General features: G+C 54.4%; 1 protein-coding gene across 2 annotated transcripts in view; it reads right to left on the reverse strand.

The window, feature by feature from the left end:
- Positions 1 to 12604: 12604 nt before the first annotated feature.
- The window catches only part of TNS3 (tensin 3), a 226892-nt gene continuing 222749 nt past the window's right edge, over positions 12605 to 16747 (reverse strand). For both annotated transcript variants that reach the window (XM_082661487.1, XM_082661486.1), the window contains one exon: positions 12605 to 15390. In XM_082661487.1, the coding sequence (XP_082517613.1) occupies positions 15246 to 15390 (145 nt within the window). In that variant the 3' untranslated portion in view covers positions 12605 to 15245. The remainder of the gene's footprint in view (positions 15391 to 16747) is intronic.

Consider the following 16747-nt stretch of genomic DNA (forward strand, 5'->3'; position numbering starts at 1 on the left):
GCTCCGAAAGGGCAGAAGGGGCCCGTTCCCTCCCTCTCTCCTTTCCCACTTGCCTTCCTTCTTCCCTTCCTTCACCCCGCCTTCCCCCACTCTCTTCTCCTCCTGTCTTTTTGGCCTCCTGATGCTCTAAATGCCAGGAACTCTGCTGGTTGTTTGACATTTAACTGGCATCAAGCCATGGCCCCTGTGCTCAGGAAGCTCAGACATGGGCAGCGGGAGTCAGCCTGCCCCCCCAGGGCTCCCTGCTGGGGGGCTGGAGTCGGGCCCAAGGCGGCAGCTGCCTTGCAACCTAGGCACCCCTATGCCAACCTCAGCTGCGGCCCCAGTCAGAGTTACCAGAGTCAGCAAGTAAGAGTTCAGGAGGCCCGGTCAGACTCAAACAACTGGATGACTCAAGATAAGCCATCTGGTTTAGCAGAAGTCCTCGTGGGGGATTGTCAGAACTCCAGAAACTACAGCATGGGGTCCTCTCCCACAAAGCCATCCACCGTGAGCTGGTGAAGGAACGGGTGATGTCCCAAAGGACAGCCAGGCTAGGGCCAGGTCACAGGGTTCATGTGCCCCGGGAAAGTACCGTCTTCACTCAGAGAGAGGGAATCAAGGCGTGAGAGGGGACGTGGGGTGCCGTAGCCCAGGCCCCTTCCTGACCCTGCCCTGCTGGGGTGGGGCGACCGTCCTCCTGCCTGCAGCATCACACCGTCTGCTTGCTCTGGCATGTGAAGCAGCTGGGCTGGGCAGGCGCCCACTGGGGTCCTCACAAGTGACCTTACAGGGAAAGGAAGCCTTAGTTGCACAGCGAGCCCTCTGCAGGTTCACAACCTCAGTCACTACGTACAGAATGCTCCCCTTCTGCTTCTGTACTTAAACCTCAGGACACGTCACGGGAATCGCTTTTCTTCCCCCTTTCTGCAGAGGTGGGGAGGTTGGCGGGGGCGATGTGAGCCCCCCAGGACGGTGCGGGGGTCCCCAGCCACCTGGCCTCCCCTGTGGGATGGAGACGCCTTGTGCAATTCCGCGAGTTAATCGTGCAAAGCGCCGACACGTGCCCGGGCCCAAGAAAGCTCTGTGGAGGACCCCCGCCACCTTCTCCTTCCGCCGAGCGGACGCCCGAGGGGTTCAGGCGGGGCTGAGAGTTCCTTACGGTTCCCGTCTATTCCGGATGACGAAGCCCTCCCCCGGCCAAGCATCCCGTTTCCCCGGCCCTGAGGTCCCGTTGGGGCCCCATCGCCTCCCCGGAAGGCTCTTCACAAGGCTGGACTACGGAGCCAGGGCTCAGGCCCGAGGGGGCGGTCCGCGGACCCCAGCACCTCCGCGCGATCTCCCTCCCGGGCTGCCCCAGGACCCGCCCCCGTCCCCCGCGCAGACCACCCACCCCTCCCCCAGCCCCGCGCGAGTCTCGGTTGGCGCGCGCCCCCTGCAGGCACTCCGGGAAACTGCGCAGACCCGGCAAGGAGGCATTTTCCTTAATATAAAGCTTTTTTAGCATTACAGCCGATTCTGAAAACACCCGCCCCCCAAAAAAAGACACCCCCTCCAACTACAGCTATCATTTTGTGTTTTTCTCTCAAGCCTTCCTTCCACGGTATTTGTGCTTCCACATATGACAGCAATGACAGGAAAGGTCCCACAGGCAGCAGTCGGGCAGGTTGTAGAAACCGGACAGTGGTTGTGAAGTGCAGGCTCTGTGCGCCGCTTCTCACACCCCTGCCCGGCAGCGGGAAGGTCCTGGGGTCCTAGGTGACCCTCCCTGCCTGGTGGCTGCTGAGGGGCAGGAAGCCCTGAAACTCTGTGGTCCCTGTCCGTCCTGGTCCACCGTGGTCACTAACCTGCAGGGCTTTGAGGGTGATAAGGAAGACCTCCGATGCATATACACACACATGCATACACACATATACACAGCAAACATGCACGCACTCACACATACTCTAGAGAGCAGACCCCTCCTCCAGAATCCCTGGGCCCAGTGGTGGCAAGGGGAGGAGAATGATGGACAGGGATGCAGCCCTCTGAGCCTGGGGGCACAATCCCCTCCAGGAGGAGAGGCTTCCACAAAGCCAGGAAGAGAAGGTGTCTTCCGACAGCAATGCTTGCAGCCTGGCACAGCTCCTGCTGTTGGGAGCACAGAGGGTCCTCCAAGACACAGAGACCAGCGGTCAGCGATCGCCTTAACTTCCACCTTCTCACCCTGGTAAATGTCTGTATTTGTACAAAGCACGTGCGTCCCTTGTCTTATACCTTGGCCTGCAGAGGCGCGCCTCTGTCACCTCCCTGGGTGAGGGTGCCCCATAAAGCAGGCGGGGGAGGAAGGGGGCGGGACGGCTGCAGACGGCAGCGCGTGGAGCGGTGCTCAGGCTGTGAGCATCTTCTGGATGACCTGAGCTCTGCTGGCCGCTACTCTCTGAGCCGCCTTCAGGTTCTCAGCCCTGCAGTGGGGCTTACCTCTGAGAATCCACCTCAGTGGGGTGTTTTGAAGATTGGAGGAGATAATGCCTGGCACAGAGTAAATGCTAAATAAAGTTTAAAGACTCCTATTGCTCCGAAAACTCATGGGCCTCTGTCCAGAAATGAGGCCTCATATCCTGTATTTATTTTAATTTACATACAGTGAAATCTCTCTCTTGTTGATGTAGTTCTGTGAGTCCCCACAAGCATGTGGAGTCACGTAACCACGGCCACGAGATAGGGAACAGTTCCACCCACCTCCCAGACCTCCCTCGTCACCCTGTCCCCAACCCCTAACCTGGCGTGTTCTCCCTCCTGCAGTTCTGCCTTTCCCAGAAGGTCACGATCATACAGTGGGCAGCCTGGAGCCTGGCTTCTTTCACTCGCCATAGCTTTTCTGAGATCCATTCAAGTTGCTGAGTGTACCTACAGCTGTTCCTTTCTTGCTGAATACATTCCTTCACGTGGGTGTGACGCAGCTTGTTATCCCCTCATCAGTCTAAGGATGTTGGGTTGTTTCTAGGTTTTAGCAATTACGAATAAAGCTGCTCTAAACTTTCACGTATAAGTTTTTGTGCGTACGTAAGCTTTCCCTTCCACTGGGTAAATGCCCAAGACTAGGATTGGTGGGTTACGTGGTAAGTGCATGTATTAAGTTTATAAGAAATGTTTCCTAAGTGGTTGCATGCCTTTTACGTTCGTACCAGCAATGGGTAGGAGGTCCTCCTGTGCCCTCACTTGGTCTCCTCGGCATTTTTTTAATTTGACCACTCTAAGAGAGATGGAATGATATCTCCTTGTGGTTTTAATTTGCACGTTCCTAGTGACTCATGACGTTGAGATGATTTTCTTGTGCTGATTTGCCATTTGTATCTCTTCTTGGTAAAGTCTCTGTTCAAATCTTTCCCCATTTTTTTCCAACCTTCACTCTTATGTGTAACTATGCCCATTTTCCACATATGTTTTCCTGCTTTCCTTTGGATAACTGGACGGATGATAGGCCCATCTAAGAGACCAAGCATATGTAAAATGCAAACACATGTTCATGTTTGATTATATGCCAGGAGCTCTTGCAATTCTCCTTCCTTACCAAGGGGGCAAGCAGACGCCCCGGAGCCGCACTCACACAGCGAGTCAGCATTCCTCAGCTATTTCACGCTGGTTACCTCTGCCCCTCCATTCAACTGGGTCTGGTGGAGGAGGGAACCGAGTACTCCCAATCTGACCCCCATGCTCCAACTCTTAGGAAGCAGGGTTGGGGACTCGTCATACCTGACATCTCGTAACAGGAAAGATGACAACGATGACACTGACGTTGATGGGGATGGTGACGATGCTGCTGGTGGTGGTGATGATGACAGGCATGGTGGGTGACGATGATGGTGATGAAGATGCTGGTGATGTTGGTAATGGTGACGATGATGGTGACCACTATGTTCCAGGCTTTGCACTGGTTTATCTTGTGCAAAACCTCATTCCACCTTCATTGCAACCATTTGAAGAATTGGAGTCTGAGGCCCGTGATCACACTGTGGGGACTGAGCAGCCCGACCGCACCCACGTGCAGAGCGGTGGAAAACGTGGAGATTCATCAGTGCACACCTCTGAGACGCTGCAGCGCTCTGCCACCCAGAGCCACCATTCCTCTTTAAGTCATTCCTGTTTAAAGTGAAAACACTTTCAAAGTACTTCCTTGCTTTGCTTTCTCTTTGTCCTTAAATGCTATGGCGGGACTTCCCTGGTGACACAGTGGGTAAGAATTTGCCTGCCAATGCAGGGCACACGGGTTCAAGCCCTGGTCCGGGAAGATCGCACATGCCGCCGTGGAGCAACTAAGCCCACGAGCCACGACTACTGAGCTGTGTACCATAACTACTGAAGCCCGCATGCCTAGAGCCCATGCTTTGCAACAAGAGAGGCCACCGCAATGAGCAGCCTGCACTCCGCAATGAAGAGTAGCCCCTGCTCGCTGAAACTAGAGAAAACCCATGCGCAGCAATGAAGACCCAATGCAGGAAAAAAAAAAAAAAAAGCAATGAGATCAGCAACTATACCTTCACTGCACTTATTTGGTTGGCCCCTCTCCACCATCCAGAGAGGTGATTTTCTTGGTATTTCCATCTTATAGACGAGGAAAGCCTTCCCCTCCGTCACCTTGCTCCTCTGTTTCCCAGGATTGCCAGGTCCCGGGCCGTGTGTGTGCAGCACACCTGCTGGGATAGACACGGCTTCTTGGCTGTCACCTGCCCGCCAAGGCCAAGCAGACGTGGAGCAGGCAGGGCCCATGGGGTCATAGCACAGCAGCCGGATTTTTGTCTTTCTTTTTCCTTCATGTCAGCTCAAGGGGAGCAGGCACTTGAAACTTCAGGAGGACCCAGTGACTACTCTGGTCACGTTTATACATAAAATGTCACTCTTGCTCGAGGAAAGATCCAACTGGTGTTGAGGACATGCAGGCCCTCGTAAGAATTCAAGTTTCCAACCTAACTCAGAGTTGTTCACCTTCCCCCAGGATTCATTGCTGGGCCCTTAGGAGGGGCCTTGGGAGGGAAGAGGGAAGAGAGTGAAAAGGCGCTCGTAGCTGGGCTCTGAGCTCCCCGTGGCCTCTGACAGGTCTTCACAGCCTGGATGCCCCACTGCCCTGCACCTCCCTGGACCTGGGCGAAAGTTCTCTCTTTCGAAAATCACTGCCGCCCTCCTGGGCCCCGATAAATCCGGGCCACCTCCAGCTTCTCCTTGCTCAGACCTGTCCCTCTGGCCGCTGAGGTACGTGCGAGGTTGAAGGCTCTCTCCCGGCTACAGGTCTCCTCCTGCAGCAAAACCCGCAGCCCAGACCCGAGCCCACCCACCTCCTGGTCAAGCCCGAGCCTCTGCTAAATTCTCACCAGTCTCCTCTTCACTGTCATCAAGTTCTGCCGCCCCCAGTTTCCCAATGACAAAAGGATGACCAAAAACACATCAGACTCGGGCTTCCCTGGTGGCGCAGTGGTTGAGAGTCCGCCTGCCGATGGGGGGGACACGGGTTCGCGCCCCGGTCCGGGAAGATCCCACATGCAGCGGAGCGGCTGGGCCCGTGAGCCATGGCCGCTGAGCCTGCGCGTCCGGAGCCTGTGCTCCGCAACGGGAGAGGCCACAACAGTGAGAGGCCCGCGTACCGCAAAAAACAAAAAACAAAAAAACCACATCAGACTCCTCCTTACCTGGCTTGAAGCAGTGGTGCCCACCTGTGTGCCCCCAGGAAGTTCTACCTGCTGGGGTTGGATTTCTTAATCTTCCCCTCCTGTCTCTCAGCTTCCCTTCCCCCACCCAGGTGTCTCCCCCTCCCGCCCCCACCCCCACCCCGTTCACTTCGCTGCACAGGCCGCCCAAGGGCTCCCATGACACAAAGGAGGAGGCCGGCCCTGCAGTTACAGGTTCGTCCTCTGGAGGCGCTTCGTATTTCCCAGCTGGAGAGTGTTGGTCAGAGAAAGCACATCTGCGCTTGGTTATCAAGTTCAGGTCCTGGAGGCAGCTGCGTCGGGTGGCGTGGCAGGGCCACAGCGGCTCCTGGGCTCTCAGGCTCGGTTCCCTGGCTCTCTCCACGCAGGGATGCTTGGATCGCTGTCTATCTCTCCCAGGGCTCTCTTAGTCTTGTAGATTCTTTCTGCTTTTACTTTTATAACAGCTTTATTGAGATACAATGCACACACTACACACTTCACCCATTTGAAGTGTAAGATGCAATGGTTTCTCGTATCTTCACCACAATTCACTGTCAACACCATCAATTTTAGAACATTTTCAACACCTCATAAAGGAGGTTTCCTTTGTTTTCATTCCTGGTATTTCTTTATACCTGTGCTCAGATGGCAAGGATGGCTGGGACGTGGGTGGAGGGCAGAAAGGCCGGCAGGTGGGACAGGAGGGAAAGAAAGTGTGGCGCACCCTCTCCTTCCTGCAGGAGCTTTGCTGGCTCAGCCGCTATTCATGCTGAGACAGGGAGACCACCAGACCGCCACGTTAGTCACTCCGGGACAGAAACCTTCTCAGCCCCAGCAGTTTGAGGCTCATCCTGACGTTTTTTCTTTACGCCAGTGCAGCACATCTGCCCTTACTTGGCAAAGTTTTCCCACCCTTATTGTAGGGGGTCACTGCTACAATGGATAATGCCTCGCTTTTTATTTTATTTTATTTTATTTTTTTGCGGTACGCGGGCCTCTCACTGTTGCGGCCTCTCCCGCTGTGGAGCACAGGCTCCGGACGCGCAGGCTCAGCGGCCATGGCTCACGTGCCCAACCTCTCCGCGGCACGTGGGATCTTCCCGGACCGGGGCATGAACCCGCGTCCCCTGCATCGGCAGGCGGACTCCCAACCACTGTGCCACCAGGGAAGCCCCTGCCTCACTTTTTGTACAGTGGGTCTCCACTTTAATCCACAAATACCATCAATCGGCCTGTTAAGGATTAAAGACTCTAATAATATTTTTTAAGATAACTATAGCTATGATTGAGTGCCAGTTCCCTAAAGAATTGCTGTTCTAAACTGTTTACATGGGTTCCCTCATTTAATTCTCAGGACGACAGAGAAAACTGGTCTGGTCAAGTAGCTTGTGAAAGTCACAGAGTGAACAGGCAGAAGAGCCAAAATTTGAAGCCAGACAACTCGGCTGCAGCATCCACGCTCCTTGTATTAAGACAATCTCTTTTCCATTCCACACGCTCTCCATTTGTAGGTTAACAGCTAACAGACACCGCGCTGGTCTTTGCGGTTTTGCCTGCTGTAGTAAGCGATGCTGCCACCAGGGGGAGATGCTGCCCACGATATACTCAGCCACCACCAGCTTCAGCACAAATCCTGGGAGACTGCGGATATCCCTTCAGCTAGAATCTTCCTGTCCAAATGGAAGGCAAAGTGCAGAAGGAGGGAACCATCTCCTTCAGTGAGATGGCTCACTGGGGGAGAGTGTGCAGGGATGGCTTCTCAGGGCCACAGGGAGGACACAGGCTCTGGAATTGCCTGCTGCCTGCTCGCAGCCTGTGGTCAAGTCTCTACACTCTTCCCACCCTGAGCTTCATTCTCTGTAAAAGGGCAGACCCCACTGCCGGCAGCTATCTGCAGCTGTTCATTTGCAGCAGCTAAGATCACCTGACTTGTCCCCGCCCCATTTGGGAGCTGTTGCTGTATCTTGAAAAAGGTAACCATAGCCAGCTTCCATAGCTTCCGGCCGAGGCTGTTGGCAGACTCAACCCATGCCTCTCGGGGGGTTCTGTTTGGGGCTCACATCCTGGCCCAGTCAGCAGGAATCACGCTCCCATCCAGCCCCACTCTGGTTTGTGCTGGGTGGATTCCTGGGCTCTTCAGCAGAGGGGAGCTTGGCCCCATAAACCAAGCTAACTGGCAAGTGGTTGCCCTGCACTTGGCAAACAGTAAGCACTCAACCCATGTCTGCTTTATTGTCCTAACCAACTCTCCAGGTTCTAGGCAACTTGACATGGTCTGTGAAACCCTGAAGCCTCCCCAGAGAGGACCCACGCCCTTTCCCAGGATCCCCCCGCCCTCCACTTTACGGCTCAAATTCTGGTCTATTTGGTGAATGCTCCACGGGTTCTCAAAAAAATGTCTATCTTGCTGTTGAGTGGGGTTCAGGATTTATCATTTAGATCCTGTGACTGTTTGTATTGTGCAGGCTTTCCATATCCTTCCAGATTTTCTGTCTATAGTAGTTCTATCAGATGCTGAGAAGGGCATGTAGAGTCCACACCTATACTATGGATTTGTCTGTTTCCTTTTAGCTCAGCCAGCTTTGGCTTCATGTTTTGAGCCTCTGCTGTTTGATGAGTGTCCATTTAGGGTCCTCATGTCTTTCTGGTGGACTGATCCTTTTATGACTGTATAATGTCCCTCCTTGTCTCTAGTAATATTCTTTGCTTTAAAGATGCTTTATCAGATGTTGGCACAGTGGTTTCTGTATTTTTTAAATTAATGTTGGCATGATACGTATTTTTCCATCCTTGTAATATCAACTTACCAATGTCATTGAATTTGAAATGTCTTGTAAACAGCATGTAATTGGGCCAGGCTTTTTGTTTTTGTATTTTCATTCTGCAATCTCTGTTTTTTTTTTTTTTGCTGTGTGCGGGCCTCTCACTGTTGTGGCCTCTCCTGCTGCGGAGCACAGGCTCCGGACGCGCAGGCTAAGCGGCCATGGCTCACGGGAGCAGCCGCTCCGCGGCATGTGGGATCCTCCCGGACCGGGGCATGAACCCGTGTCCCCTGCATTGGCAGGCGGACTCTCAACCACTGCGCCACCAGGGAAGCCCAATCTCTGTTTTTTGATTGGTGTAGTTCAAACGTTTACATTGAAGGTAATTACTGATAAGCTAGGGCTACATTCTGCTATATTATTGTTTTGTTTTTGCCTTGTTTTTGTTTCTCTGTTTCTGTTTCCTTGCCTTCCTTTGGTTATTGTTTAAAAGTTCATTTTGATGTATTTAGTGCTATTAAGTATAACTTTTTGTACAATTTCTGTGGTGGTTGTTAAATCACTTATTTAATCACTAATTTAATGTAGCCTATTGCTACATATATATGTGTGTGTGTGAGTGATTTGTCATTTTCTGCTGGTATCAGCATTTTACCACTTGGACTGATATGTGGAAACATCACCTCCATTGAGGTCCCTTCACCTTCCTCACTTTGCAATATCACTGTCTTGCGTATCGGATGGTAGTGTAATTTTTGTTTCAATCATCAAATCATATCTGAGTTATAATACCTGTGAAGAAAAGCAGAGTCTATTTTTCTTTCCATTGTTCCTTTTTCTTCCCTGATGCTCCAAGTTTCTTTCTTTCATCATTTCTTTTCTGTTCTAAGAACTTCCCTTAGCCCAATTGTTAAGAAGAGGCCTGCTAAAAACTAATTCTTTTAGTTCCTTCACCTGAGAATGTCTTTATTTTCCCTTTATTCCTGAAGGTCGTTTCACTGAACATAGAATTCAAGGTTGATATTTCTTTTCTTTCAGGCTTGAAAACTGTGTCACTTCCTTCTGGCCGTCATGGTTTAATATGAGAAATCCACTGTCGTCCTTCAGTATACATAATCCACCACTCCTTTCTGGCTACTTTCAAGATTTTTTCTTTGTCGTTAGCTGTCCTAAGGTTCATGATGATTACGTTTTGCGTGGATTTTTGTTGTTGCTGTTTCTCCTGTTTGGGGTTCACTCGGCTTCTTGAATCTGCAGGTTCATGTCTTTTGCTGAACTTGGAGAGTTTGGGTCATTTCTTCAAATACTACCACTCTCCTTCCCTTCACCTTCTAGGACTCAGTGATACAAAGGACGATTGTCCCACAGGTCCCCTCATCCTTTTAAAGTCTCTGCCATTCAGCTTGGAGACCTCGTTGCTCAGTCCTCAAGTTCTCGGATTCTCTCCTCCTTCATCCCCACTCTGCTACTGAGCCTCCAGTGGGCTTTTAACTTGTTTCATACATGTTGGTTCTGTAATCTGTTCGGCTTTTTTCATCACTTCCAGTTCTCTGCCGTGTCTGTTTCTGTTTCTCCGTGCATTTGTGACTTGCTTGTTGAAGCACTGTTGCAGCGGTTGCTTTAAATCCTCACCAGCTAATCCCAACACCAGATTCCTCTGGAAGCTGGCCTCAGTCAATTGTTTCTCATTCAGCTGTAAATTTCCTGGTTCCTGGTGCAATAGGTAATTTTCTGTCATATTCTGGATACTTGGGCTGTTATGTTAGGAGACCCTGGGTCCAGATTAAGTCTCATGTGTCAGCGGGCATGGCCCTGTGTAGGGGCAGCACCAGGTCCCAGCCGCTATGGGCTGCGTTCCCATCAACCGTTCAGGCTTTTGCTCAGCCTGGCTCATCCGCTGCTCTGAGGCTCTCACTGGCCCCCTGGGACTGCCTGAGGGGAGGAGGGGGTCTCAGTGAGGGAGGGGTGGCAGGCCTGCGGCTCAGAGAGCCTTCCCTGGCCTGGCATTTGCTGTGGGGGACCCCCTGCCTGTGGGAGACACAGGGTGCTTCCTGGATGGGGCAGGACCCTTGGCAGTGTCCCCACCACTCCAGTGTCTCTGGGCTGGGGAAGGCAGTCTCAGGTCCATGGGAACAAGAGGCTTTGGGAGCCAGGTCAGTTGTGGCAGAATCCCTTTTACTGAACCACCACAGGTGACAGGCTTTGGGGGAGCCCATCCCACCCCTACTATTGCTCCAGCCCAGGCTTGGGCTGTGGTCTGATTCCTCAGGAACTTTAAGGCCATTTGTTCTTGGACCTTTTTTCTTGTTACCAATTCAACAACCCTGCGCCTCAATTGTGTCCAGATACAGCCCATTCCCAGGTCGTAAAATGTCCCTTCCCAGTACCCCAGGTGCGCCTGGAAACTCCAATTCAGCCTTGACCCAGGCTCCATTGCCCTTGCTTTGTGAAATGTGACCCCTGGGCCATGGGGGCAATTTATCCGACGACCTATGAAACCACACACAAACCTCTAGGAGACAAAACACCACGACGACAAAGGGTCAGAACTGATGTCCCCCAGTGGGCAGGTGAGGGGCCTGTCACTGATGGATTCAGGGCCTGAGTGGGCGGGGTGGAGGGGCCGTCACTGATAGGTCCAGGACCCGAGTGGGCAGGGCGGAGGGGCCGTCACTGATAGGTCCAGGACCCGAGTGGGCGGGCGGAAAGGTGGTAACGGATAGGTCCAGGACCCGAGCGGGCAGGGTGGAGGGATATATCCAGAACCTGAGTGGGCGGGGCAGAGGGGCTGTCACTGATAGGTCCAGGACCCGAGTGGGCAGAGTGGAAGGGTGTTCACGTATAGGTCCAGGACCCAAGCAGGCGGGGCAAACGGGCCGTCACTGATACGTCCAGGACCCCGAGTGGGCGGGGCAGGGGGTGTGGTCACTGATAGGTGGCTAAGTGATGAATAGGGAGTGTGACGTTCCCCACATGGCAGGGGCCCGTCCAGCAAGGCTGGGAGTGCGGGGTCTCAGACAGTCCTCTGTGCAGCCTGGAGCCGTGGTGACAAATCCAGACTGTGTCCTTGAAAGCGCACCCGTAAGGGCAGTAGAACCAGAGCTCCTCCCACTTCACTCTCTGCTGTGACACTGATCAAGGGTCCAGGGCCCAGTGGGAACCTTCTGTTGGACAAGACTCAACCCATCTCCGCCCGCTCTGCCTTCCACTATTGGCATCAACCCCGGGGCCACTGCAGCTCCCGCTTCACAGCAGAGTCTCCTGGGCACCTCAGTAGAGCAGAAAGCAAAGCCCGCACGGGCTCACCCTGCCGCGAGGAAATGGAGTTTGGGTGAGGGAGCCAGCTCCTATCTGTCCATGACCAAAATGGGCCCGGGCTCTGTTTCTTTCCTGAGCTGGAACAGAAGCAGCCATGGGGGTTAAGCCACGTGGATGGTCAAGCCTCAGCCCTGAGCCACATCTGTGCCAGAGCCTGCAGGAGGAGAGGAAGGCAAGGCCAGGTGTGACCCAGTGTGTGTGAAGCTCTGGGGCCTGGCTAGGATGCAGACTTGGGCCAAGGCTTGTCCAGTGGCCACCCGGCATCGTGCTATGATAGTTGCTCCAGGCCTTAGGACGCAGAGGAAACGAGGGCAGCAGAGTCCTGCGTCCATCACCAAACAAGGGAGGGAGGTCAACCTCGGGAGGGGGCCCAGACCTGAGAGGGCAGAAAGCCAGCACAGTGGGGCTTCACCTGGTTGGGGGACGAACCCCACTAGCCCAGGAGAGCGGCAGGGTGGCGCTGGGACTGTCACCAGTATCTATTGAAAAAACAGGTGAACCCACCACACATCTTATATTCAGGTTCAGCACCCAACTCGGTAGACACCTGGGGAGTCCCGTCAGAGGCTCATCTACACGGGTAGCTTTCTCCTACGGCTACTGGAACAGGGGCTTTCTATCAACATCAAAGATGTAGCAGCTCCTATGATCAGTACCACACATTATTATGAAATTCTTAGAATCTCTGAATACAATTTTCAAAAGTCTCTGGGCAGAAATCAAACTATAATCCACTGATCCATAAACAATCCCCTTCAAACCCCCACATACACACACACACGGGCACACCCAGACCCGCACACGCATGTCCACACCCGCACACGCCTTCTGGGGTCTTCCCGTTCAAAACGGCAAACAAATGCCTGCCTCACTGAGGCTTCCCAAGTTTATACTTTTATTATACTCTGAATAGAGATGGTATTTAAAGAGCAAAGAAAATGACTATACAAAGGATTTATAGAACATTCATTTACATACGGGATACATTCTTTACAATATAAGAAAAGTAAAGATATCCACTACTAGGTAAGGCAGATAAGGAGACACGATGAGGTCTTTGATGCCGAGGATACGCACGGAGACCCTTAAATGCGGTGACTTAACACAGTTATAGGTTAACACTGGAGGAATACAGCGTAGGTTAATGAGCAGGTAAACAGGCCCTGGCTATGACACCTGTGGGGTGCAGTCCTCGTGCATGCCCCAGGACAGTACCCCTGTGCCCACGGGCACCCCAGAAGCCAGATGCCTGGGGATGCTCCTTCCCCCGCCTGCCCCAGAGTCAGTGTTGGCGGTGGGGCTGCCTGAGGTCTGAGCACGAAGTTCATGGACTCGTTCCATTTCATGCATATGTAACACACTGTCGTACCAGCTCCTCAGAAGACAGGGAATTGGCTTCCTTTCATTCCACCTCAGAGGGAGAGCCACTTGCTGGGAGGACACCTGCTGATGCCTTTGACTACTGAGAGTAAAAGTCTCAGCTGCCAGTCAGTTTCAAAAGCAAATGTCATGGCTTGTATGCTCTGGACGAGGACGGCCTCTGTGATTGGGGTGGTTGACGTTTCTCAGTCCTGCACCCCTCTCTTGCTCTGATTTCAATATGAGCCCTCTCTTCCTTCGTCAGAAGGATAAGGGACCTGGCCTGCGGTCCCTGGGTCAAATCTGGGGACAAGCATCTCAGGAGGAGGCCCCTCTGGGGGACAGCACAAACCTCCGCTCCCCCTGGCTGAGTTCTAGCTGTGAATGAAAAACGGAAATGCTAGACACCCCCAACCCCGGGTACCAAGGCATCAGGCCTCTGGAAGATGCCGGCACGTTCTCCTTAGCCAGGCCGCCCTGCGTCAGGGTAGAGGGTCCGCGAGGACCAAGGCAAACATTTGGCACAGAAATGAGGCACTTGTGTTGGTGCATCAATAGGAGCTAAACAGTGGACTCACCCACCTGCTTTCACGCACACACTCACACTCATACACGCGTACAACGCCCACTGCGACTCGGCCAATCCCACCTCTGCTGTCGCCGAGTCTGTCTCTGCCCCACTTGAAAACAGAAGCCACAAAGCACGTTTCCAAACGCCAGCGTGGTGACCGCCACAGTGATTCCTGGTGTTTGAAGAGCTGGTGCTTGATTTGCGAAGTGGAGGAGACGGGCAGTTCACGGGGGATGGAGAGCCATGGTGCAAGTGTCTTGGGTGACGGGGAAGGAGACTGGGGCCTCTTGCTATGGGATCTTGCAGGACCATTGGCTTCTTCTCCCAAACCTCTGACCACTGCCGGATTCAGGTGGACAGACCACGGCTCTGCGATATGCACATCAGCGTAAAGAGCACAGCCGATTAGGTGGCTAAGATGATGCAGAAGAGCTGGAAACAGCGCGGAAGGACTGAGATTCGTCCTCATCTTCACCCTGCTCAGGGGCCAGAACACAGGGATCCCGACGGGCGCCAACAGGCTGGGTGGAGACAGACCAGTGTTCCCTCAGGTCAGTGGTTCTCGGGATGATCTCTCCCAGGCCCCCGGAGGGCCGAGAACCGCGACGTGGAGGACGGCTGAGTCTCCAAGTAAGCGTGTCCCACCCCTCAGGACCCTTCCCCCCGCAGCGAGGATGTACCCACAGCCTGGAAAAGACACGTGGATGGTCAAGCGTTCGGGAAGGCGGCTTGAGGCAAAGTCAGCTTTCGGCAGCTGCCCGCAGGCAACGACGGCCCACGGAGCGGTCAACAGAGTCCGCACCACCCGTCTTCGTGCATCCGACACGGGGACAGATGCTCCTCCCGGAGCCCCGGCGCGGCAGGCGGCAGCTTTTGGACACCAGTACAGCACAGCAATGGCAAACCGTTCTCATAAATAACTTGGCATTACGTAACACATAAATTACACGGAAATGGGGTTTTACTCCTATCTTCTCACTTTCCCCTCTCACGGCCCAGGGCGCCGTTCAGCTGAGGCACGTGCGCAGACGCGGGGAGCCGTCCCCACGCCCAGGCTCCGGCCTCACAGTGGCCGCACGACCTCCCTTGTGCTCACCGCCCATCACGTCGTCCCCTTGTCCATGATGCCCCAGTGCCCCGGGAGAGCCTGACCCGCATAAACCTTCATCCAACATGCATCCCCTTCTCAGGTTAATCAGCACCTCCGTCGTGGGAGGACAGAGGCCCTGAGGTGCCCGCTGGACGGGAGCCCTCTGACATGACAGCGGCAAGGCACAGCCGGTCACTCAGGGCCACTGAGGAGCGGGCGGGCTCCCCTCCTTCCCACAAACACCAGAGTTCGAGGAACACGGGTCCCCACGTCCCCTTGCATGGTCCTTTCCTGCATGGGGACCGGGCGGGCACACCCGATGCCCAACTTCCTCCACCTGGAAAGCACTGGGCTACAGAAATGCGTCCATGAGCAGTGGCTCTCAGCTAAGGCCAGCTGGTGGCAGGGTTGTTTGTTTGTAAGGTTGGAGGAACCCCTTTCCCTCCTGGGCCTGGAACGTCAGGGTCACACAGGCCCTTCTGGAGTCTCCAGGCTGTGGGGGCTCAAATCTTCTTAGGGGAGCCGATCATGACCTTGGACACGAAGTTGACGATGGCACTGGCCGGCTGCTCGGGGTCATGCTCTGCAAACAGGTGGCACACGTTGTCTGTGGCGCTGCCCTGCTTCCGGGCCACAAATCCAAAGACCCTGCAAAAGGAAAGCCAGGTCAGCGTGCCAGCCGAGTCCTGTCCACCCCACAGGATACAAACCTCCGCTTCCTGTCGCACCGCCGCCACCTCTAACCTCTGCTTCTCCAAAGTCTCAGGGGCCGAGTCCCCTGCCGGACACCTCCAGATGCAGGTCTGCGTCCTCTCTGCCTCGCAGACCCTGCAGGGAGGATGCTGTGCCCAGACCTCACAAGGGAGGAACCTGACGGGCAGGACCGAGGAGTGCCAGTCACGGGTCTGGGACCTGAACCAAAGCCGCTGCTCCAACCTGGCCAGAACCCTCCGGTTCTGCCAGCTCCTGAGCTTCACTCCCGAGTCTCTGATGGGGAGGACCCTGGCTCTACCTCAGGAGCCGCCTACTCCCTGCTCACACGATCAGAGCAGACGGGCACACAAAACTCCAGGTGCCAGCACCCCAGCCTCGGCTCCTGGGGTGCTGGGGGCTCTCCCTGGATGCCCACGATCCCACCCACTGGGGCCAGAGGATGGGAGGTTAAAAACACGCCAGGGGCTCCCTTCTCCAGCCTCATACCCCTGAGTTACAAAGTACGTGCAGGTGAGGAAACTGTTTAAGAGCACGGAACAGGGCTTCCCTGGCGGCGCAATGGTTGAGAGTCCGCCTGCCGATGCAGGGGACGCGGGTTCGTGCCCCGGTCCGGGAAGATCCCACATGCCGCGGAGCAGCCGGGCCCGTGAGCCGTGGCCGCTGAGCCTGCGCGTCCGGAGCCTGTGCTCCGCAACGGGAGAGGCCGCAACAGTAAGAGGCCTGCGTATCGCAAAACAAAACAAAACAAAAAAGCACAGAACAATCTACTATTTTTCTTAGAAGAACAGAAGCCTTTATCTGAACAAGCTTTCAGGAGCCGCAAACTTAACACAATAACTACCATTATCCAAATCCAAATCCCTGGACTTGGATAATGGTAGTTTTTCCTTATCTGAGGTCTTTCTTCTCCTTCTCAGAACAATGAAGAATTTTTCTGTATGAGCTGAGTGGGTTCCACACCACGGGAGGGACTGGCTGACGGCACTCAAGTGACCCCCGCTGGGGCCACACACTCCACACGGCTGGGATCGCCGTGGGCCCTGTGAGCCAGAGCGGCCTGGGGGCACCGCCCCCCCCCGCCGGGGGCTCCGACCACTTTATCAGATGCCAGGACAAACGGCCAACGTGAAATTGGAATCCTGGGATTGGACCCCTGCAGTTAGACATTCGTGGTAATCAAATTTAGGTGACGCGGAGGACGCCCACCTGTGGGCATGCAGACAGCTCTGGAGGGTTCCGAGGCTGCGTGGCCACCGCAGAGCCTGGGCCAGGGCAGAGCCGTGCTCCCTCT

The sequence above is a fragment of the Grampus griseus genome (assembly GCF_964374135.1).
Source record: "Grampus griseus genome assembly, chromosome: 9".
Taxonomy (NCBI): Eukaryota; Metazoa; Chordata; class Mammalia; order Artiodactyla; family Delphinidae; genus Grampus; species Grampus griseus.